Source organism: Ambystoma mexicanum, chromosome 7p, assembly GCF_040938575.1.
Source record: "Ambystoma mexicanum isolate Mex_15411 chromosome 7p, UKY_AmexF1_1, whole genome shotgun sequence".
In the NCBI taxonomy this organism is placed as follows: Eukaryota; Metazoa; Chordata; class Amphibia; order Caudata; family Ambystomatidae; genus Ambystoma; species Ambystoma mexicanum.
Window position 1 is genome coordinate 933,486,338 of NC_090939.1, and position 23,282 is coordinate 933,509,619.

The 23,282-nt window shown below is 50.0% G+C and overlaps 1 protein-coding gene across 9 annotated transcripts in view; it reads left to right on the forward strand.

Annotated features, from left to right (window-relative positions):
• Nucleotides 1-23,282, forward strand: part of SENP7 (SUMO specific peptidase 7) — a 1,759,378-nt gene that overhangs the window by 1,015,430 nt on the left and 720,666 nt on the right. For all 9 annotated transcript variants that reach the window (XM_069637251.1, XM_069637256.1, XM_069637257.1 and 6 more), the window contains one exon: nt 413-666. In XM_069637251.1, coding sequence (XP_069493352.1) covers nt 413-666 — 254 coding nt within the window. The remainder of the gene's footprint in view (nt 1-412; nt 667-23,282) is intronic.

Consider the following 23,282-nt stretch of genomic DNA (forward strand, 5'->3'; position numbering starts at 1 on the left):
TTAACATAGTAGTACAGGCTTGTACCAAAGGTAAAACTTGTATTGCCACCTGTAGTCTTAATTGTCTGTAGTGGTCCCTAAGAGCACTGCACAGGATTCTGCCTAACAAGGACAGCCCAGGAAAGCTCCTGGATCCATCTGCCTAGATTTGGGAAGGACATCCACACCCCAACCATAATTCCAGGGCATTCCCTGTAATGGTAAACATGTGTTGTGCTTGTTAGCTTCTTTTTATACAATTGCTTAACATACTAAAAGAAAGAGATTGGAAAAAGTTCTGAAAATGTGCTATTTTGTGGGTCCTCCTTCATGAGTGGAAGGTTACTGTAGGTACACTCAAGTGATACTTCAACTGTTATAATATTGTGCTTTTAACTGTGATAATACTTACTGTTAATACTTTTTTTTGTAGTGAAAGGTTTTGAGTTTATTTTTCTTGAGCTGCATAAGCCTCTCACAGATGAAGAGCAAAACCAGCTTTGTGAACTAATAAGGGGATGGAGCACCAAGAACAAACAGGAACAACTCTCGGATTTGATGTCTTGGGACGACGCTACCCCTCTTTTAAAAGATCTCTCCAGGCATGAATGCTCATTTCTATCAAATTGCAACATTTCCTATAAAACGGAGAATAGCACAACAGCTGAATCAAAGCATGCACCTCAGGTAACAAATGGCTCAGATTATCTGTTACTGAAAAGCAAACTGTCTTTGAAATGTACAGCCAGCTTTAGCAACTACAGTCACATGTACACCCCATGGTTTAATTCTTTGGCAGGTTATTTTTTCTTCTGCTCTCACCCATTCCCAGACTGTTTGAGAAATGCCTACACAACCATGTCGGCAAGAAAGCATTTCCAATAGATGGGTTCCCACTCTTAAGCTTTACAAATGGGCGCTTCACATTGTATTCCCTCGTGCACAAGCCCTACCCCTACAAATAAAGCACCCAGCCACCTCTATATGTTCATAGTTTTTTTTCTACCTATCTGGCCAATAAGCATTTCATCTCAGTGCATCCCTCCCTTTTTCTTTCAGCTATGATGACCCGTGTCTGCCCCCGACACTTGGGGATGTCTTTTTCTCAGAACCCTTTTTTCCAATTTGGACTTTGAACAAATCTTTTGTTCAATGACCATTTCCACGAGTTCCACCATGTACCATGCTGCTGTGCTTGAGCCTAGTCATGCAATGTGTTAGTTGTGGCAAGCGAGGTGCTTGACTGGTCCCCAGAAAGCCTGTGTAATGTTCCTTGTAAACTTCCATCCTGTGTGCACCTATGCCTTTTCCTGTTTTTAAAGAAAGAAAGTTCTATAAGGGCAAGGCTCCATTTCATCACAAAGAAGAAACCGTTAAGAACATCAACTGTCACATTCATGCAAGGTTCAAGTTGTTGTACCTGGGTATGGGAAGGCTGCAGTACTGGGCATGGTACAGACCTTGCCAGTCTCTTTTGGTACTGGTACAAAGGTGTCCTTTTCCACTCTGTGTATTTCAGCCATCTGATTTTTGCGGTACTACCCAAATACAAAGGTAAGTTAGTACATCTCGAAAGGAAAGCTTCAGAATCTCCAAGTCTTCCAGAGGCCTTAAAAAGGGTGAACCTTTCATGCTGTCTGTGTCTAGCTTAATAAGGTCTTCCGCCGGGGCGAGGGCACTGTTGCACGGCTTGAGAAATGGCCACCTGAGGGCTCAGACGGAGTTTGTAATATCCTGCAGTGTATCTATCCTGCTTTCGTTGATTCCATCGATGCCGGAGGTGTCGTAATCTTGTCCCAGAGCACTGCGGCGGCACCAGAAGCTATTTTCGGGCCGGGGGTCCGCATTTCAGAGAATATCAACTGCGTGCCATTGAGGCCCCCGGCACCGCATACCTAAAGGACCAGCGAGGTGCCTCATCACGCCAAGGGGAGCGGATCGCAGCCCGGCCCACTTCACTTCCCCACTCTCGGAACGCATAACATCCGCCTGCTCTCGTCGCCCCGCAGGTGCCGCACTGGCCGCGGGCCTTGGCGGCTGCCGGTTGGGGTAGGGTACGGCCCCACAGGGCTGGTGCGATTGGGGCTATCGCTCCGGGGAGCTCTGCTTCTTAGGCCCCAATCCTTCCTTGCCGGTTGGTGCGCGGCCAGTGGTCGGTGAGACCCCCGACGTGGACTGGGCCCAGGTCTACAACGCAGCCTTTATTCCAGGGCCGCTCCCTCCTTGTGGGCAACTCTTGATTAATATGGCTGAACGCTCCACCTAGTGTCTTAAGTGAAAAAATTGAAGGTGCTGCCAGCAGTGGGGAAACCTAAAGTGTACTAGGAGCTGTACACTCCTGTGCGATCCTGACAAGAACACAGAGTCACCGACACTGGTCCATAATAAAACATGTGCAGCCTGCGCTGAGATTACCCACATAGGCCCTGTGCCCCCCTCTGCAGCGGGTGCACCGCTGCCTGCCGACAGGATGGGCGAAACAGGACGCCATCCCAACACGCGGTGAGACTGGGAAAGCAGCCTCTTAAGGTTAACCATTACCTCCCTCCAATTGGTGCAAAGCCCTATAGGAACAACCCCTGCGACTCAGCGGATAACGCGGGGGCCCCCCGCTGGGCCTGGGCTGAGGGAGAAAAGTTAATGAGTACAGCCAAGCCAGGCCTTAGGCCAACTCCGGTTGCAGACCTGCATAACGTGCTGCTCGTTATCCTGGTGAAGTGCTCCTCTCATTGAAGCACCCCCTGGAGATGGGGAACAACCATTTCAGGTGCAGCGGTCATTGGAACTTGGGACTTTCATCCCCACCCTTTGGTGCAATGTGGGTCCCTTCTCGCCACCCTCGGTGTACATCGCCAAGCCTTCAACCAGGCCACATCCATCTCTGAGAGTAAACCCTCACCTGCACTACAGAGAACCCTATGGGCTATGGACTGTGTGGGCCCACTTAGTCGCCTAGACACGCAACCTGTGTTGTCGACCCCTGGGGAGGTGGTCCAAGGATACGCCTTTCCCGACTGGCGGGTGGCGTCCAACATGACATGGCAGTTCCCCGACCCCGCCAAAGACACTAGTGGGCCAGAAGGGGGGAAAAGAAAGAGATAAAAGGAGGAAGAAAGAATAAAAAAGAAAAGCGGGGTACCTCAAGTACAGCTACCGATTCTCGCTTTAATATGGGTAACCCCAAGGAGCAAGCTAAGATGGACCAGTTTGCCAAATTTGATCAGAACCCTCCCATACTGGCGGAAATGCCTGGTCCTTCTTACCTTGATGTCTCTGCCCTGAATCAGACCCTATTAGCACTGAAGAAGAGTACCGACAACCTTGGGGCCAAAATAGACGCCTTAACATGTAAGGTGGACATATCTGCGATCCAGATTGATAAGCTCTGTGGCCGTATGTCACAGGCGGAACAGAGGATCGATGAGGGGGAAGATAAGGTGGCGGTGCTACAACGCGAGGTAGCCACCCTTCAGCAAACAATTAGGTGGTGGCCAAGAATGATGACCTTGAAGGGAGGTCTAGAAGGAATAACATTCGGATAACAGGCGTGGCTGAATCTAGACATATAGACAACCGTGAGTTTTGTGTGGAGAACCCGCCGGTCATGAACATGTTTATGATAGAACGCGCACATAGGTCCCTGGCATCTGAGCCCTCCCCGGGGCCCCAGAAAGAGCTATCATAGCACAGATTTTGAGCTTTCGGAACAGAGTTATCCTGCTCCGTGCTGCCAGAGAAAAAAAGGTACTTCAATGGGGGTCAGTGACCATTCACCTCTCAGTTCAGAATCAAAGAAAGACCTTTCAGATGGTGAAAAACATCCTAAGAAGGAGGACGCTACAATGTTATTTCCTGCCAAGATTAGGGTGGTGCACAAGGGCAGTGTCACCTTCTTTACTTTCCCGGAAGCTGCAGAGCGCTTTGCTATGGACATCCCGGACCCAAGGGCGTCTCCCAGCAGGTCACCCTGACTACCTTATATCAACTACTAAGACTTGCCCAATTAAACGAGGCACCTAGGCGTTGATAGCCGGTACGGTCTCCTACTGCAGGACCAAGCACCATGGGCACCGATAACTATTGGTTGTAAAGCAACAAATATGGTGTTAGGCCTTCTATCACTTGTGAGTCAATCCAGCCGCCAGTAGCCCCCCATGCCCAGTGGCATAGAAGGTATTGTTTGGGGAATTTGACGGAAATGATTAGGGTGGGGGGAGGAATTGGGAAGCCGGTATGTTTTCGTTTCTGGCATGGTGGGGGTCAGGAACCAGGGGGTTTGTTAAAGTCAAGTTGTAGAATTCAGGATGGCTGCCGGCAGCGACTAGACGTGCTGACGGCAGCTCCTGTGCCTTGAGGCCTTCGTTTGGGACCCAACACCCCCAGGGGTACTTGGCAGCTGCGGAGGAGGGGTGCTGCATTGGGGGGCCAGGCGGCACAGGACTTTGGGTGCCGCGGACCTGTTAGGGAGAATTCTCTCTTTAGGCTGAATTTCCTAACCTAGTGAGTCCCCCAGCAGCTTTGCTGGATTTCTGGAGTTTGTTTTTTCCTCCTGCCAAGTGTGAGACTCTTTTCCTCCCACTCTTGGACATGATTGCTGGTATTCCTTTGACTGGTAATATGTTTTATGGGCTATGGGGGTCTTTACTCCATAGGGTCTCATATGTTTTTTCTGTGTGTGTTACACAGCACCCTCCGTGCAGTAACACAGGGGTGTCAGTGACACCCCACCATAGACTCCATACCCTGGGACTGACTACTGTCTCCCAGGGCATGTAAAGTCACCATTGGCTTTACTAGTCCCAAATTATTAACAGAAACCAGTACAAACCATCATATTGTGGACGTACTGGTCGGGGCAATTTGATTGCCCGGGGGTCTGTTAGTCGAGGGGGCATGTCTCCGTCCCCCCTGATCGAGTTTTGGCTGGTGGCAGTGGAAACTACTTTTTATATTCGACCGCAAATATTTTCCTATGGGATTTTCCCATTGTTCGAGGCTACCAACTTTAATTATTTAATTCTCATAGCCTCGAACATACCACCGGTTTATTTAATTAATATTAATTCTCCGGTTGGTATTTTTTGCCAAGACTCGATTCTAAAATGGCATTTGTGTTCTCTTCTGTGACTCCAACCCAAGTCGAGCCCTTTGTTCCACTTTTTTGACGGGCTTCTCCACAGAAGCCTCCAAAAGTGGTGCCACTCTGTCTGGGTACCACAGGGGGTGTGGGAGGGGGTTTAGGCACCCTGGACCAAGTTACCTTGGTAACTCAGGTCGCACTCTTGTGTGATTGGCCCAAGTGGTGAGCCGGCCGGCTCACCACTTAGCATGTTTGAGTGACAGCTAGGCTGAGTGAATGGGGGTTTTGTGCATAAAAGCAGGGCTTTGGGGACTGGAACTTCAGAAGTCACCACAGGACCTGAGAATCCGACGAGGGAGAAGCTGAGCCGACCTACCACGACGACACCACCGGTGAAGCCCTGCAGAGCCGACTCACCACATCCCGACGACAGAGAAGATCTCCCGGCTGGAGAGGCTTCTTCCCCTGACTGGTGGGTACAACCAGTTTTCCTTTCTTTCTTCGCACCCCAGCCCGGTTTGTGGCCGAACTGCCCGTGCCAAGCACCCCGGCAACCGGATAGCCACTCACCACTGAACCGCGAATCACCGGACCGCTGCTTGTACCCGAGAAACTCTGCGGCTGGTTTCTTCTGTGGCAGTGCAACGGACTCCTGTCTTCCTCCACGATGAGATCCTCTCTTCCCCCGGACGAAGCGCCGACTTGCACCCGCTGCCAGGAACAACTGCCCCCGCTGGAGCGTTCTCACCACTTTAAGGTACCGTGTCCGCCAGGCCTCCCTTTCTAAAGATTGCTACAAGGTAATAATAACTCCTTAACCTTCTGGACTGGGTTGGCCGCCTTGACCCTCTAACTGGTCCCTCTCTGTGGTCCAACTCCTTTTTGAACCTTTACAAGACTTTTGTGCACTGCAACCGTGTGACTTTGGACACATTTCATTTGGATCCTCTGAAAGTGGATCCGGCCTCTTGAACTCTAACTTCATGGTTTTACTTTGCCTTCCTCCCTTGTTGTGTTCTTGAAAAAGTGTTGGGATCTGTTTCAATTTGTTCTCTGCTTTTCTCTCCCTTTTTAAAACGAATTGTTAGAGTGCCATCTACGTTAAGCGCTCACCGCAGTCTGAAAATAAGTGGGGCTTTACTTAAGACTTGTCTAATATTCTTTTAAGGGAGTGTATATCTTTTAGTGACCGTGTTTTTGAATTGCTTACTATTAGTGCCTGTGTGTTTTTCTAGATGTGGTTTTAAATTAATAATTATATCTCTTTTACACCAAGCCCTGGTCAGTGTTTACTTGTTCTATTATGTGCTATTGACCTATTGTGAATACTCTGTATACTGCCTAACTCTTCTTGAGGGAAGTCTGACTGCTCAGCCACAGCTACCAAGTGAATCTGTGTGGTACAGACTGCTACCAAGTGGGTTTACTGCCAAACACCTGTAGTCCTAAATCTTTTTCAGTGGTCCCAGAGGGAACTGCACAGGTTTCTGCCTAACAGGACCCAGATTGCATACTGCGGAAGCGGTGTGCTTGGCTGCCGCGAGCGTGCCCGCCCGCGGCCATGGGCGCCGGCGGCTCTCCCTTGGCGGGCAAGAGGACTGGCGACGCAAGAGGAACGGCGGGACCCCAGTTGGCATCTGTCCCCCGAGGAGTTGTCCAAATTGGAGGGCCGTGTCGGCGAGTAGGAGGCGTCTCCAGGCGAGCGGGGCAGTGCGACTCCTTCCACGATTGGCGGCCGCCCTCGAAGCGGGGACCCACACGGCGTGCAGCAGGCTGCCAGGGTCCTGGACGGCAGCGAGAAGAGGTGTTAAAAGGAGCTGCCAGGCCTGTGAGGTTGCGGGCACCCGAGCAGGTGAGGAGCGGGCAAGTCTTCGGGGGGTTTCGAGGATTGGAGGTGACCCCCCCTCGTCGGTTCCGGGCGGCCCGGAGCAGGCGAAATAGAGCTGGAGCCCCCGGGAGTGTGGCAGAGGAGAGAGAGCCGAGCTGGTAGAGTGGTGGAGGCCCTACCCGAAGCGGGAAGAGAGAGGGGGGGGCCTCAGGGAGCTGCTTACCGGGCCCCTGCCCCATTCTGTCTTTTGTGGAGTCCCCGAGGAGGACGGAAGATACTGGTGGAGCGCGCCAGGGCAGGGATCCCCTGGCTGAGGCTACTGTAAGAGGGGAGGGTCCCTCTCGACGTTGGTCATAGGAATTGTTGCCCCAATTGAGGGGTCTGCTAGTGGAGGGGGGTCCCTAACAGCGTGCTGTGGAGAACTTGGGAGCGGGCAGACCTCCCTTGTCCCGAACCATCGGGCCTTAAGGAGTGCAAAGGATCTAATGCCCTCTAGACCCAGGAGCAGGGCGCCGCGCTCCAGCCAGCGCGTGGGGGACCCCCTGGGCACCCTTCCCTCCATGCTGTCAGCAATGGATGCCAGGGGCAACGATGGAGATGACAACGGGCACCACAACAGGCATACGGCTCGCAATGAAATCTGGAGCTGGAAGCCTCTGACGAGGCTGGACCTTAAGGGCGAGATGCAAGCCCTAGGAGAGACCTTAGCCAAAACCTTTCAGGAAAAGTTTCAGATGCTGAGATCAGACTTGAGTACGGCGCTGGGGGAGCTGAGGCAGGAAGTGGCCCAATTAAGGGAAAGAACTGATCTACTGGAAAGGGGTCTGCAGGAAGTGGAAAAGGACAGTACGGCTAATGGGGAAGCTATCGATCGCCTGCACCTAGCGACTCGCAATCTAGAAAACCAATTGGAGGACCTTGAAAATAGGTCAAGACGGGTCAATGTTCGAGTGAAACTCCTTCCAGAGTCGGTAGTGGACAGGGACTTGAAGGCAGAAGTTCAAAGAATTTTCATGGATCTGCTGGGCGAAGGGGACGCTGAGGCAATCGAACTGGACAGGGTGCACAGAGTGGGCCGCCTCACCCGCGGCCCTGACGCTAGACCTCAAGATGTTCTGGCTGCGTTTGCATGGTACGCCCAAAAGGAGGCAGTGCTGCGGGCTGCAAGGCTTTGTGAACCTGTGCAATATAAGGGTCAGGTGATTACCCTGTTTCAAGATTTGGCAAACAGTACCCTAGTGAAAAGAAGGACCATGCGACCCATCCTCAGTGAGCTCGCTAGGAAAAGTGTTAAGTACAGGTGGACTTTTCCATTTGGGCTGGTGTTCGAGTGGGAGGGCGTTCAAAGAAGGGCCACTACCTTGCAGGAGGCGGCAAATATCATTCACTTAGACCTCGAGAGTGGGGTGGGGGGCACTGGGGGAGCCCAGGCGGTTCAAGGAAACGGGGTTAAACCATGGGCATGGTCGACTGTGGGTGATAAAACAAGGAAGAAAGCGGCCCGGAAGCGCCCGCAGGAGGGTTAGAGAGGAGATCGCTCGAGGCGGGGATGAGGGAAGGGTGCCGGGCCTGGGATGACCCTACCCTGGAGATACAAATTGGGATGGAGCATTAGAAGGGGGTGGTGGGACACTGACTATTAGGGGCAATGGGGAGGGGGCGGAGGTGCACTTCTTGGATCACGCAAGGACAATAAGGTCCGGGGAAGGGTGGGGGGACTCGGACCGCCCTCCAAGTGGGGGTTGGGAGGGTGAAGGAAGGGGCAGAGGAGGGTTGACCAGTTTGGGAAAGGGGAGGAAGGGGGGGAAGATTTGGGGGGTGGTCACAGCACTCAGCGTGGGAGCGTTGCCCTGAGAGGCCGGGCATCGGGAGGCTGGCGAGTGTGGAGGAGTGGGGGTGGAACTTGAGGCCCTTACTAGACAGAAAGGGGGGGACAGTGACCGGGTGCCTTCTTGGTACTCCGGAAGGCTGGCTGGTAATGGCGCAACATGCTCAATCGCTACCTTGAGGTGGCAAACGCATAACGTGAGGGGGCTCAACTCCCCCCTTAAGCATACGAAACTGGAGCAATTTGTTAGGTCTCACAAGCCAGACATGCTTGCACTGCAGGAGGCCTACCTGAGGAGGCAGGAGCAGGGTCGGCTGCGTCTTAATGGCTTTCCCCTGATATGGTTTGCGTCCGGCCCCACGAAGAGGGGGGTCGTGGCCCTTGCCTTTGGAAGGAGTATCGACTTTAAGCTTCAGGAGGTTCTCAGAGATAGCAACGGAAGGTACATCGTGGTAAGGGGGACTATAATGGGCTCATGCTATACCATTGCGTCTATATACGCGCCGAATGTGGGCCAAGACCAGTTTCTACGGGATACCCTGAGTACCATTGAGTATTTCACCAGGGGCCAGGTGGTTCTGATGGGGGACTTTAACCTGGCTTGGGATAGGGTTAGAGACCGCTCCAGACTTGAAGAAGGGGGGGCGTGGTTGCCTCTCCCCAATTGAGGGAGAGATGGGCAGGGGCTGGCCTCCGCGATGTCTGGCGATCACTACGGGGGAGCGAGGAGGGCTTCACATTCCTTTCTGATGTTCATAGGACACTATCCCGAATTGACTATATTTGGGTATACGCCAGTCTTATAGGAGAGGTGGAGGTGGTCCTCTAGGAATTGCCGATCACAAGGTGGTACAAATGAACCTGAGGCTGGGGAGACGTAAGCCAGGGGTGTGGGTTGTAAATTCCCAGGGGAGCTTCTGAGGGACCCCGTGATATGTAGGGAGCTGGACGACAAGATTCAGGATTTTTTTCGTGAGGAACACTGTAACGCTCACCTGGTTCCCACGGAGGCGCGGCGTCGAAGGCGCAGAACTCTGAAGATGGACAGGAAGGGACCCTCTATTCTGGCTTCCCTGGCTCGTTGGATACCCTCCTGTGCGTGAAAAGGGAGTATTACCAACTGTGGAACAATGCTCAAGCCTCCCACTCCCTTCCAACCCTCCACGATACCTCCTCCACGATTCCCCGTGAAGCCTCACCTTAGGGTTTGGAAGGATGAGCTCTCCATCCTGCTTCTGATGCAGGGGCGCGTTGAAACCCAGTTACTTCACTGGATTGAGGATTGATGGGAGTTCAGGTAAGCTTGACTGTTCAGGTAAGGCGCTGTAAAAGTTCTGTTCAAAAGTTCAAGCTTAAAAATAATGTTCGTTGTCTAATTGCAGCAAGCGCTAATGCTTATGTCTTTTTCCCCTTAGGGGCCGGGGTTCGGAGTGCCGGAGATATGGCGCCGACCCGAAGTGAAACAGTTCTGGATGAGCGCTCAGGTAATGTCTTTGCATTCGCTCATTCAATGTCTTTGTCTTTTTTCCCCATAGGGGCCGGGGTCCGGAGATGCCAGGAAGTGGCAGGACCCGAAATGCAGTGGGAATAATCCAACAGGTAAGACTTAAAAGGAAACTGAGCTTTCCTTATTCCTTTTTTCCCTCTCACCTTTGTTCTTGTCTTTTTTCCTCTAGGCGCCGGGGCGTAGCTGAATCCGGAAGATCGCTGCTGAAGATGGAAGCGCCTTGCAAAGGTGAGTAAAATGCAGCGCTGCAGCGATCGAAACAAAATGCCTTTAAAATTATGTCTTCCTTTTCAGGGCCGTTGGAGAAATGACTCCGGGATGCAGATTTAGCAGGTAAGGGCTTTTCTTCTCCTATTCTCTTCCTTTCTCCCCTTGCAGGTGTTCCAGGGTGCTGGCAGGCGTGGCTGAAGTCAGGATGCAGTAGCTGACACGGTGAGCGTCCAGCTGCTAGGTGCAGAACAACGCGAAGCACGTGTGGCTGTTCGGGTGGGGTTTAAATAGCCTTGGAAGAAGTTCCTGGTATGTATCCTTCCACCAATCAGGTATGTATCCTTCCCCGACCACACCCGGGTGGTGAAGTAGTCTTACAGGTAAAGTAGTCCCATTCAGGCCTCAAGAGGGCCTGGATGAAGCAGCAAGGTCTGCATCAGGTAAGTGTGCACCCAAGCACTTAAACACATATCCTCTTCTATGAGCCTGGCGCCTAAGGCGCCAGGACTGGGGTCCGCTATGAGCCTGGTGCCTAAGGCGCCAGGACTGAGTCCAAAGGGCCCCGACTTGGGCCCGCTGAGACTTCCCTGGGGAAAATGATGTCTGCCTCTGGGGTTGCTGGGCCCGGCCTGGCTCCTTGGAGGTAGGCATCATGACAAACACGGCCTCGGAGACAAGTCTGAGTACTAGGTGGGACGCCTTCAAGACTACTTTGAGAGGGGACCTTATCTCCTTGAAGGCGTAGAGGAATAAAGTGTTGAGAGGTTTGGAGACCCAGCTTGAGCGGGAGGTTGAGGCAGCTAGAGCCCAATTGCGCGAAACCCCCACGAGGAAGGTTTTTAGGGCGTATAGGCTAGCAGAGGGCCAACTGGGGATCTTGAGAAATAAGAAGGTGGAAGAAGCCATGCTTAGTTGAGGCAAACCTTTTATGCTAAGGACAATAAGGCAGGTTCTCTCCTAGCCTGCCTCCTGAGGGGACAAGGGGAACGGAAAGTAATTACGGCCCTTAAGGATCAAGGGAGTAGACGACTAACCCGTGTTGAAGAGATAAAGGAGAGATTAGTGGAGTTCTACGAGGCCCTTTACTCCTCTCAAGGACCGGCCCTACTCCCGCAGAAAGAGGAGTTGGGGAGCTTACCCCTCCCGCAGGTATCCAGGGAAGTAGGTGAGGAGCTGGGCCGTCCTATCACGGAGGATGAGGTGAGAGCAAATATTGTCTCTCTCCCCCGGAATAAGGCTCCTGGACCTGATGGCTATCCCGCCTCCTTTTACAAAGCATTTTCCCACCTTTTGGTCCCGCATCTGACAGTTATTTAATTTGTTTTGCGCCAAAGGCGGAATTACCCAGTCGATGGAGGAGGCTAAGATCACCCTTATTCACAAGGCAGGGAAAGAACTGTACCTCTTATCGTCCATTGCCCTTATCAATACAGAGGCAAAAATCTTCACAAAGATTTTGGCAAGGTGAATAGAAAAGCACCTTCCCTCACTAATCAGTCGGGATTCGTAGTGGGATGGCAAACCGCTGACAACATTAGGAGGGTGGCTCATCTAGTGGAGAAGTCCCGTAAGACAGCCACTCCGGCGATCCTCTTGGCGCTTGACGCCGAGAAGGCGTTCGACCGGGTGGAGTGGTCGTTCCTATACCAGGTGATGGAGAAAATGGGGCTCGGGAGGGTTTCATTAACCTGGTTGCTGCCAACTATAAAAATCCCACGTCACACATCCTGGTTAATGGGGAGATGTCCCGGCCTTTTAGGCTTCAGAGGGGGACGAAGCAGGGTTGCCCCCTTTTCCCTTTACTCTATGCCATCTATCTAGAACCTCTCCTGCTGGCGATACGTCAAACGGTGGAAATCAGGGGGATCCCATTCGGAGGGGGGGGCAACATTAAGTAGCGGCTTTCGCCGATGACATGCTGCTTCCATTAACTAAACCGAAGGAGTCCCTCCCAACATGCATAGCGTTATTAACCACCTTTGGTGAAGTCTCGGGTTTGCGGGTTAACTTCCAGAAGTCGGAACTGATGAATCTCTCTTTAGGGATGGGGGAGGCGAAGGAGGTGAGGGAGGTGTCCCCGTTCAAGTGGAGCCCCTCTGGGTTGCGGTACCTGGGAGTTAGGATCAACCCCTCACTAGCGGGTTGGTATGGAGCAAATTACGAGCCGATTCTTTTAGCTATTAAAAAAGATCTACGGAGGTGGGGTGCCCTACCTATCTCCTGGCTGGGTAGGGGGGCTGTCCTCAGGATGGTGATACTCCCCCGGGTGCTCTACCTCTTCCAGGCCGTTCCGTTGAGGGTCCCGGAGAGATTCTTCAAGAGGCTAGACGGGCTGACCAGGGGCTTTGTCTGGGGGGGTTGGGGGAGATTGCGACTATCCAGGCAGTTACTAACGGCTTCTAGGGAGAGAGGGGGCTTGGCCTTCCCCAACTTTCATCGCTACCATGACGCGGCACAGCTCAGGATAATCAAAGAATGGTTCTCAAAGGATTACCTGAAGCACTGGGTGAAGATGGATAGAGCGGTGGCTCAGCATCATTTGGGGGAGGTTCTTTGGCTCCCACTACGGCTGCCACCTCCACATCTCGATTTGAGCGATATTACGAAAAGTGTAGTTGATAGTTGGGATTGGGCTGTAGAGAGGTGGGGGACTACGACTTTTCCATCGCCGTTTACCCCTATTTTCCATAATGGGGACTTCACTCCGGGAATTGAGAGAGGGGCGTTCCTGGATGGGGAGGAGGGGGTTTCAGAACCGTGAGGGACAGGTTCATTGGGGATAGGGTGAAAACATTTGAGGAATGCAAAAAGGAGTTCGATTTGGGGGAAAGGGAGAGGCTTCGGTATTTCCAAATCAGGCATTGGGTTATGTCTCCGAGCATAAGGTTGGCCGCGACTAGGGATCTAACCCACTTTGAAAGGTTCTTAACAATCCATGAGGGCTCTAGGGGGCTTATCTCAGACTTATACAAGCAATTGGAGAGAGGCAGCCCGTGTGTTGGACTTACATAGCCGACAGGGGGCGGCATTCCGGGGTCCGAATGGAGCAGAAAGACTGGGAGAGGCTGTGGGCACAGATCCCCAAAATCGCGAAGGCGATCCAGGTTCGGGAGGTTTGGTACAAGTGCATGGTGGGATGGCATTATACTCCCGCCCGACTTCATGCAATGAACCCTGCTACCCCGGGGGAGTGCTGGAGGGGGTGCGGGGAGTGGGGCACGGCCTCACATATATGGTGGGATTGTCCCATTTTGCAACCCTTCTGGGTCGGACTTAAGCAGGCTATAGCTCAGGCTTTGGGGGGGAGAGCTCTTCGTGACCCTCGAGAAATCCTGATGGGGAGGAGTGGGCAGGGGGAGGAAGCGGAAGAGCGTGGCCGCACCAAGGCGTCTGTGATATTCACGTTGGCGGCTATGTCCCTCATCACGCAAAGGTGGAAGGGGCCCTCAATCCCTACGGAGCAGGATTGGCTGACGAAAATGTGGGACATTGTCTCTCTGGAGTGAGCCACATATGCCGCGGATAACAAATTGGAGTCCTTCTACGCAGACTGGGTGGTTACCTTGGAATACTTGAAAGGGGAATTTAGAGAACAATGGTGCCCTCAAAGAGTTAAACTACTGGACATCTATAGTTAAGAAAACGGTTGTGGGGCGGGCGCAAAGGGGGGACCGTTGGTGCTGTGCCGTGGGGGGGGTGTAGGAGTTATGAATTATGTTTGTTTCTGTTACTGTTGACTTATGCTTGTTTTTCTCTGTTAATGAAATAATAAAAAAAGAAGTTTAAAAAAAAAGTCAAGTTGTGTTATGGTGTTCGGTGGGGATGGGGGGGTTGTGAATCATGGGAGGGTTGGAGTCGGGGGGGGGGGGGTTCAAAACATTCCTAGGGCTCAAAGGATATTGTTTGTCAAGACACAATAAGCTTAGATTTTACGCACCAAGACCTCGAAGGGAGGCTTTCCCATCCCTTATCGGATACTTTAAGATCACCAAGGATACCAGAAGTGTATTCTTCTATATATAACCATACTAGGTTATGATGGATACTCAGGGGGGCGTGAAGGGCCCGGGCGATGATGCCAAATTGTTAACTTGGAAAATACAGGGGTTCACAAATGGGGAAAAAGGCGCACATGATCTCGAACTACGCTAGGAACCACAAGGTAAATGTTCTCTGCTTGCAAGTAACTAATCTGGGGAAGGGGTGTTGGCTCCCCAACCTTGTAGGGTGGGGAATTTATAGGTATTGCCCATCATACTATAAGTATGATGGGAGTAAGTATATACTCCCAAGGTGTGGCTACTTATATGCAACGCTCCCTTGGAATTCAAGCTCCATGATCAGATTTGGGACAATCACGGGCGGTATCTCCTGGTAGCAGGGGAAATTGCGGGATGGCTAGTTCTCATTGTCAATATGTATGCTCCAAATTTTGATAGCCCAGACTACTTCGAAAGCTGCGCTGACCATCTGCGTACCTTCCCGAATTATGAAGTATTGTGGGCTGGGGATTTCAATATGGCTCTCTCGCTAGACCTGGTTAGATCCTCCTTCAATCAGACCACCCTCTCGAAGGTGGCCCAGAAATGGGCAACCATAGTGGTGTGTGTTAGGGAGAATTCTCTGTTTAGGCTGAATTTCCTAACCTAGTGAGTTCCCCAGCAGCTTTGCTGGATTTCTGGAGTTTGTTTTTTTCTCCTGCCAAGAGTGAGACTCTCTTTCTCCCACTCTTGGACATGATTTGTGGTGTTCCTTTTAATGTTAATGTGTTCCATGGGCTATGGGGTCTTTTACTCCATAAGGTCTCATATGTTTTTTTCTATGTGTGTTACACCGCACCCTCCGTAACTTTGGTAGTGTAAAACGTTATTTACAACTGTATTCACTTAAAGGAAACAAAAAAATAAATACGTGAAAAATTAGATTGGCCAGGGAAAGAGATCAAATGAGAGATGGGGGGAGTGAGGATTGCAACAGGGAACAGGAAAGGGTGGTTGTTTGGGTGAGGTCTGAGGAGGTGGTGTTAGACCAAGAGACCATCAGGGGGACAGTCGGGGGGATTGGAGTGTGGAGACGTTTAAAAAAGGTGAGGTATTGGTTGGTGAGAGCAAGTGGTACTCCGGTGTGAGTGTTCATTTATGGTGGTTGAGTCAGTGTTAGTGAGAATATAGAGAGAGTGAAAAGTGATTGTGTGAGGGAAAGGAGGGTGACTGACTAGAAGGTGGAGGAGTAGTAGTAGTAGTAGTAGTGGTGGTAGTGTGGAGAGGGGGTAGAACAGTAGAGGTAATGTGGAGAGGGGAGAGGAACAGTAGTGGAAGTGTGAAGAGTAGTAGCCTAAGTGCCTGAAGGCACATCCCTACAACCCTTATAGAACTAACATCTGGATAGCATAGGGCCAATATCAAGTCCCCAAGGGAAACTAGATAAGATGGTCTCCTTTAGGCCATCACTGTTAGAAATGTTAAACCTTAGCCAGTAGGGGGGGTAACAAGCTCTGCTCTAGCGGCTTACTCGGGTAGTGAGGTTACAAGCGTTAGGGTGGGAACGGAGTCTTCCAGATTAAAGCATGAGGGACTGCCCTTGGAGCCCTGTAGAATTTTAATAAAAACACTTTCACCATCTGTGGGAGTTGGTGTGTTCTTTAGGCCATTTGTGATATAGATCCTGTTTTACTGGGTGTTATAATGGAAAGAAAGTCTCAGGCAGGTTCCCTCTCCAGGGTAATGATAGATCGTGGCTTTAAAAGCCTCCCAGATGCAGGACCCTCGGTGCTTCTCCCATCTGACTATGGGAACCCTGCGTTGGACCTCAGTCTGCTCTAGCCAGTTGAAGATTGACAGAAGAAAACTCAACAAGTCCAATATTTGGTGGTTTATCGGTGCTCAGTGAAGAAGAAAACAAACCAAAGTCTTCTCTATAATGGTCTTTCTTTCCCGTTCTTTACTCTGTGCAACTCAGTATTCTGGAGACACCTCAGATGGATTTGATAATGTCCTGATTTCTGTTGGGCCTTTTCCTATCACTATAGATCCGGCATTGTCTATTTGATAAAGTAAAGACTTTCTCAAGCATCAGAAGTTGATTTAGTAAGGTATGCACACAGAATGTTAATACAAATTCCTTGGGCACTGCTTATCATCCACATTACATTGTCCTGTGAACAGAGCAATCACAATACTTATTCAAAAGCAGCCTTACGACAAAGAGGCATACTCACCACCCATTTGCACACCCGTTATAAAGAAAAATGTGCCCGTAAAAAAAATGAAGGGAGTAAACGTAAGCTCATAAAAAAATGGGAAACAACAAAAACACAGAAACTTAGCCCCTGGTTCTTCCCATGAAGTTCCACTGATATTTTCAAATCAGTGACCAGCAGAGCAGTGGCATGGGAAGGATCTCTATATTATTACAACCCAAGCTCAAGAGTAATTTAAGACACAAGAAAATCTTTTAATAAGCATGAAGTATCCCTATTGGCAAAGTTGAAAAAAAAAGAAAATGGTATTCATTTTTATTTCAACAAACAATACAAACAAAACTTGCAGTGCATACAATAGCATTATAAACATACATCTCTGCAACATGTCCACTGCTTCTCCCCTTCCCTCCCCCCTTTACGAGCCTATTCTCTTCCTTGTTCTGGTTCTGCCTCTTGTGATAAGGATTCCTCCTCCATGTCTTCCGTTGGGTCTCGTGGTGACCCAAATAGCTCTGCTATCAGTTGTTTCCAGGCTATCAGGGTCTCAGCTTCTTCCTCCCCCCCAACATTACTTGCATCCTGCCATACCACAGTTTCCGCGTCAGCCCATTTCTGTAGATCTTTCCACCATACTTCTATTCGTGGTGTCTGGCATGCCTTCCACCCCATAGCAATTCTCCTCTTTGCAAGCGCATACTCTAAGTCCTTTAATTTACTCACATGCTTGAGTTTATGCGATCTCGGGAACCCTCCTATCAAACAAGCCCATAATGTATCCTCTACAATTTGAATTCCTTTTTCAGCCAACTTGTGTGCCACCTCGCCCCAAAAACGCTCAATGACCGGGCACGACCAAAACATGTGCACTATCCCGGCATTTTCCTCATCACATTTGGGGCATGCTTGTCGTCCCACACTTTTAAATCTGGCTATTCTATGGGGCGTCATATACGCCCCGTGGGTTACGTACAATTGTATTTGCTGCAGTCTTGCATTTCTCGACACTTTTTTGTAATACCTTTGGGCTCCTTCCCACATCCCATCACTCATTGGGCCTCCTACTTCCTCTTCCCTGTCCCGTCTCAGCTGCGCCACCTCCTTCCCCACTTTGGACATCATCATCTCGTATAGTCTAGATGTCTCGTATCCCCCCTCTGCGATGTCATATATTGTGTCAATAGGAGTTCTTCTGCTAGTGTTAATTCGGACCATGTCTCCCTGATTTTCCGCACCACCCTGTGGTATGTAATATACTGGCACATATGCAACCCAGTTTCTTCCTCCAATATCGCAAAATCCCTTATGCCCCCCCCCCCTGCCATATATCGCCCATGGTTGCTATCCCCACCGGTTCCCAGTGTTTCCTGATCATCCTCAATTGCTTGTCTTTGCCGGTCAACGCCACTAGTGGTACCTGCGGGAAGCACGGGAATGAATTCACCATCAGATGACAGGCCCTGCGCCATATCCTCCACCCTAGTACCATCATCTTTGGGCGCCCTTCCATGTCTGCCTTAGGCAGCCACATCATTTCCTTTAGGAAGTTGTATTGCTCGCCCAGAGTGCACAGACAGTCATTAATCACCAGTGCAATTATGCAGCCAATACTTGAAACGCAGGTAGACGATGCAATGACTTACAATCACATACACTCTTAAAAAATATTGAGCACTTATACGTCTATTTATTCAAAGCTTGGAAGCAACAAGTGATAACACAGAAATAAATCACAGAAGAAACCGTGAATTCAAAAGAAAATACATCACCGTGGGCGTACCTGAATCCCTCATCTCGCCAGAAGTGGCTGGAGGGCCCCGATAACAGCCAGGCCAAGAGCACAACAGTCCACAGGTATGCCGGACGGAAGCGTCCCCCCTCCGACTGAGATCCCGTCTGACCGTTAAGGGGTTCCGCATATATGCACTCCTCAAAAAGGGGTGGTAATTTCTCAAACCTTCTGGGTGAACCAACAGTAACCTCAAGAAGCAAAGTGCTTCCCTCCTCTAAAAACAAGCGCCACAGAAAACAGTCCCATAACTCATAACAAGACATAACAAAGCCAGCTTTCCCAGCAGAATGTCCTTGACTGCATACCAGGTTTGGAAAGCATGTTTTCTTCAGCATAGTAAATCCAGCTCTCAGCAAAATGAGTAGAGCTTTTCACTGCAGCATGAAGTAAATATCCATTATGGCTCTGAGTGCTTCCAGAATACACTGCGCACCAGCGCCATGTTTTAGCTCAAGCATAACAGAAATATGGGGCGCAGTCCCGTCGGAACAGCCTGGACTCCGAGGTTGACACTTCAGAGAGCCACCTGGCTACGTATTGCAGCTGGCTTGCTATAGAGTAAATTTCATGGTTCGGCAATTTTATTCCCCCTTTTTCGTATGGGTTTTGCAGCTTCCAAAGGGCTACCCTATTCCTCGTCCCATGCCAGAGGAAGTCCCTGCACACGCTCTCTATCTTGAGTCTCGGTAGGACCACCATTTTCAACATTGCCCCTCGGCCCATCATCGCTAGAGGTAGTTTCATCCAGAACTTCATACTATTTCCAATTTTTCTGATCGCCTCCTCTGGATTAAATTGGTGTTCCTCCTCTACCGTATGCTATACATCTATTCCAAGGTATCAGAATGTGTGCACCGCCCATGGTATCTGTAGTACCGGTAGCTGTTCTAGCGGGGTCCCTTTGTACCTGCTGAGTGGAAATATGCTAGATTTATGCGGGTTCACGGCTATACAAGACAGCTTTGCATATCTCTCCAGCACTTCCAGAATGTACTGGAGGTTTTCCTCTGGGTGCCTTAAGTACAAGAACATGTCATCCACATACAAAGAGATCAGATGTGGTTCTCTTCCTACAGCAATGCCTATCGGGTCATACTGTTGCCTCAGGTATATGGCCAAGGGTTCCAGGGCAAGAATATACAACATAGGAGACCACGGGCATCCTTGCCTGGTATCTCTCTGAAGGTGCCACCTCTCTGATATTACCGACCCTGTTTTAACTCTAGCCAACGGAGCGCTATATAGCATTTTAGCCCACTGTAAGTACCCAGGCCCTATCCCATAACCCGCCAGGGCCGCCATCAGCCACGGCCACAATTGCCAGTTCGCCTTCATCCTCATTTGCATACTCAACAACTCGCTGGAGTCACCTGAGATTGTTGGATATGTTCCTGTTCGGGACATAGCCAGTCTGGTCGGGATGTATTAATTTAGTAATATCCCTCTTCATTCTGTTTGCCAAAACAGCCGTCACTATTTTGCTGTCTTGGTTAAGTATTGACAGGGGTCTGTATGATCCACAGTTGTGACCAGGCTTATTAGGTTTGGGCAGTGGTATAATTGTCGCTTCTCTGAGGGACTCTGGCAGCCTACCCACTTCATATGCTTCATTCAACATTTCTAAAAGCAGAGGAAACACTTCATCTTTATATGTTTTACAAAATTCGCTTGGGAGTCCATCAGTACCTGGGGTCTTACTAGTAGGCAACTGTCACACCACTTCTTCCAACTCCTCTAAGGTAATCGGGACATCCAGCTCCTCCCACTCTTCGGCACTAATCTGCGGCAGTCCTATATCTTCTAGTGTTTCAGCTATTTCTGTGCAGTCACTTTCCTCATCATTTCCATACAGGAGTCGATAATACTCCACAAATTCATGGTTAACTCCTTCTTGAGTGTCCACTAAGCTCCCACCGCCCCAGTTATTGTCCTGATTGCGGGCCTGGGGGGGGTCTCACTTTTATATAGCCATGCCAGGATCCTCCCTGGTTTATCCCTTCCCACATGCTATCTCTCTGTATACTTCTTATAATTAAGATTGCACAATCTCTCCCAGTGCCCGCGCATTTCTGCTGCAGCTTAAGTATTCTTTCATTATCTTCCTTGGTGTTTCCTCCTTCCCTTAGTGCCCTTTCCAGTTCCCTCTCCGTATCTTGCAGTTCATTCTGGATCCCTTCTTGTAGCCCTTTGGACTTCGCTATAGCTACTCCCCTCATCACCACTTTAAAGGCCTCCCAAAGCATGCCTGCTGTCTTTACACTGCCAGTGTTTATCTCAGGATTAGTGGTGAGTGGTCTGAGAGGACCCTCGCTTTATATTCCGTTTCCGTTCTCAGTTATTAAACCTTGCGTGGTAAACATATAATCCAATCTAGTGTGCACATTTTGTGGAGCCGAGTAGTGCGAATACTGCCTCTCCTGGGGGTGATGTGCCCTCCATACATCCACAAACCCGAAATCATCTAACAGCGTACGCAGCGCTCTGGCGGCTGGGCTGGGTCTGTCCATTTTCCCATCTGACCTCTACCATAGGGTTTAACACACAGTTGAAGTCTCCTCCCCAGATCACCGCCCCTCCCAAGCACGTACTAAGTTTGTTGCATAAGGTTCTGAAATATGCCGCCGTGTTTTGATTCGGGGCGTACATGTTTATAATGCTTATCTCCCTGTTTTCCACCAGCCCTCTCATCATGGCCATCCTCCCGTCTGCCTCCACCACGGACTGTAACAGTTGGAACGGAACATGTGGCACCACCCAAATGAGCACTCCCCTGGCATAGGCCGAATATGATGCCCCTGCCGCAGTCCCCCTTCATTTGTTCCAGATCATCTCCATCTTGTCTTGTGTGAGATGGGTCTCCTGCAGCAGGTCTATATATACTTTTTGTCTGCGTAGGTATAACATGACCTTGTTCCTGTTTAGATAACTATTGAGCCCTCTGACATTCCAAGTAATTATTTTAAGATCCCCCATGGCATATCACGGTCTCTCTTCTAACCCCACAAGTGCAGTCCATGAGCAAATACATTCCCATTCTATGCAGGCTCGTCTCCCAACATGAACTTACCCAAACAACAAACCCCCCAAACTTCCCCATCTCCCTCCCTCCCGCCCCCCATCCCTGCCCCAACTCACTCCCCTCCATTTCCTCCCGCCCCAACACCCTACCCAACTGTCGCCCAGCTCCATCCCTGGATCTCAGGCACCCCCGCATCTAGCCCTTTTCTGGCAATTGCCAGATCACTCTCAGTTCGCAGCAACGAGTGCTCAACCGGCTGAGCTATCTTATTGGATAACATCCTTCAGAGGTCGGTTAACTGAGTATTGACTGAGGTATAATAATCAGTGTGCCTAGATGTTGGCAAGCCATGTATGAAGTGCTACATACAGTTAAATACCTAATCTGGATTATCACAGGGGCAGGTTTTGCTGAGTTTCTTTTTCAATAAAAAATGTAACTTTCATTGGTTTGTTTTTGAACATCGCTTGCACTTCCTGGAGAGTCAGGTTTTGGATGTTTTAATTGTAGTCTTGAAGATTTGAGAGGCTAAAACACCTATGATTGGTGTAATGAAAATCGCTCACCCTTATCTGCTGCCACTGACTATGTATAGTAATGTACCCCATTGACTGCAAGGTTAAATGGATGCAAACTAAACCGTACATAGTCATTTTACACACTGTTTTTATAATTGGAGATTAAATTAGAAGTGTAAAAATGATTTACATCCGCATGATTATGCATACTGCACAGGCACTCTGAAAACTACAATTGTGCAATACTGGTTTGCTTTCACTGGAAAAAAAGCATACTTTGTTACAAAATCTGAATTCTCAATTACAACTTAGTTTTCCATCTTCTTAATTTTACAATCCTAAAATGATAGGAAAATAAATATGCGCAGTGCTTCGGTTTGCTCCATGAGCAGCAAAACAAGCTGAATGGAAATAAACCATTCCTTTTATCAGTATGCAGTTTCTTTTTTTGAAAGACTTCAGAGAAATACATTCTGTTTCAGAGGCTTTTATCCATGGCTTGCAGTTACATCCATGTAGATACAAATCAAAAGAAGCCTTCTGGTTTCTGTCAAGTAACCTGACCTTTGCACTGCCCTCTGCTCTAAACGTGTGTGTAAATGTATACAGGAAAATAATAAAGCTGTCATATTTACAAGATTTGGATACGTAAAAAGGCCTGGTATGCACCTTTGGGGGGCCTGAGTGTAAGATGCACATTTGGAAAACAATAGTGTGCCCAGCATGTAGGTTGCCTGCTTTTAACAGTGATGGGAGCCACCCCAGTGTTTGGGTTTTCATAGCCCATTGATTCCTGTGGTGTCCCTTTCAGGCCAGAAGAAATTACTCCGGCCAAGCAAACGTGCAAATGACAGCTGAGTGAAGGAGCCCCTTTAAGGCTCCTAGAAAGAGCTATTCGCCACAGGGTGGGGCAAAGAATCCACTAGGGGGACAATTGCCCCCCTCTAGGGACGCCTATGCTTCTGCGACATCTGCAATCCTTCTCTCTGGCCCAACCCATTCTGCCGGGCACACCTTGGATGCTCTCCTCTCAACAGACATCCCTCTCTCCAACCCCGTCACAACCCCTCTCTCCTGGTCCGACCACTCTCTCCTCTCTTCCCTCCTTGACCTCCCCTGTCCCCAGACTCCACCAGCTGCACTGCCAGTCTCCTCCTCTGTCATTCGACCGATGAAGCGTGTGTCAGATGATGCATTTGCCTCCTCCTTCATTTCTCCTCTGCCCCCTTCACTCGATTCTCCTCCTGACTCTGTTCTAACTAACTTCCATCTCTCTATCTCTAACAACCAGGAGGGTATTCTTGCCCCTGTCATGAGAATCT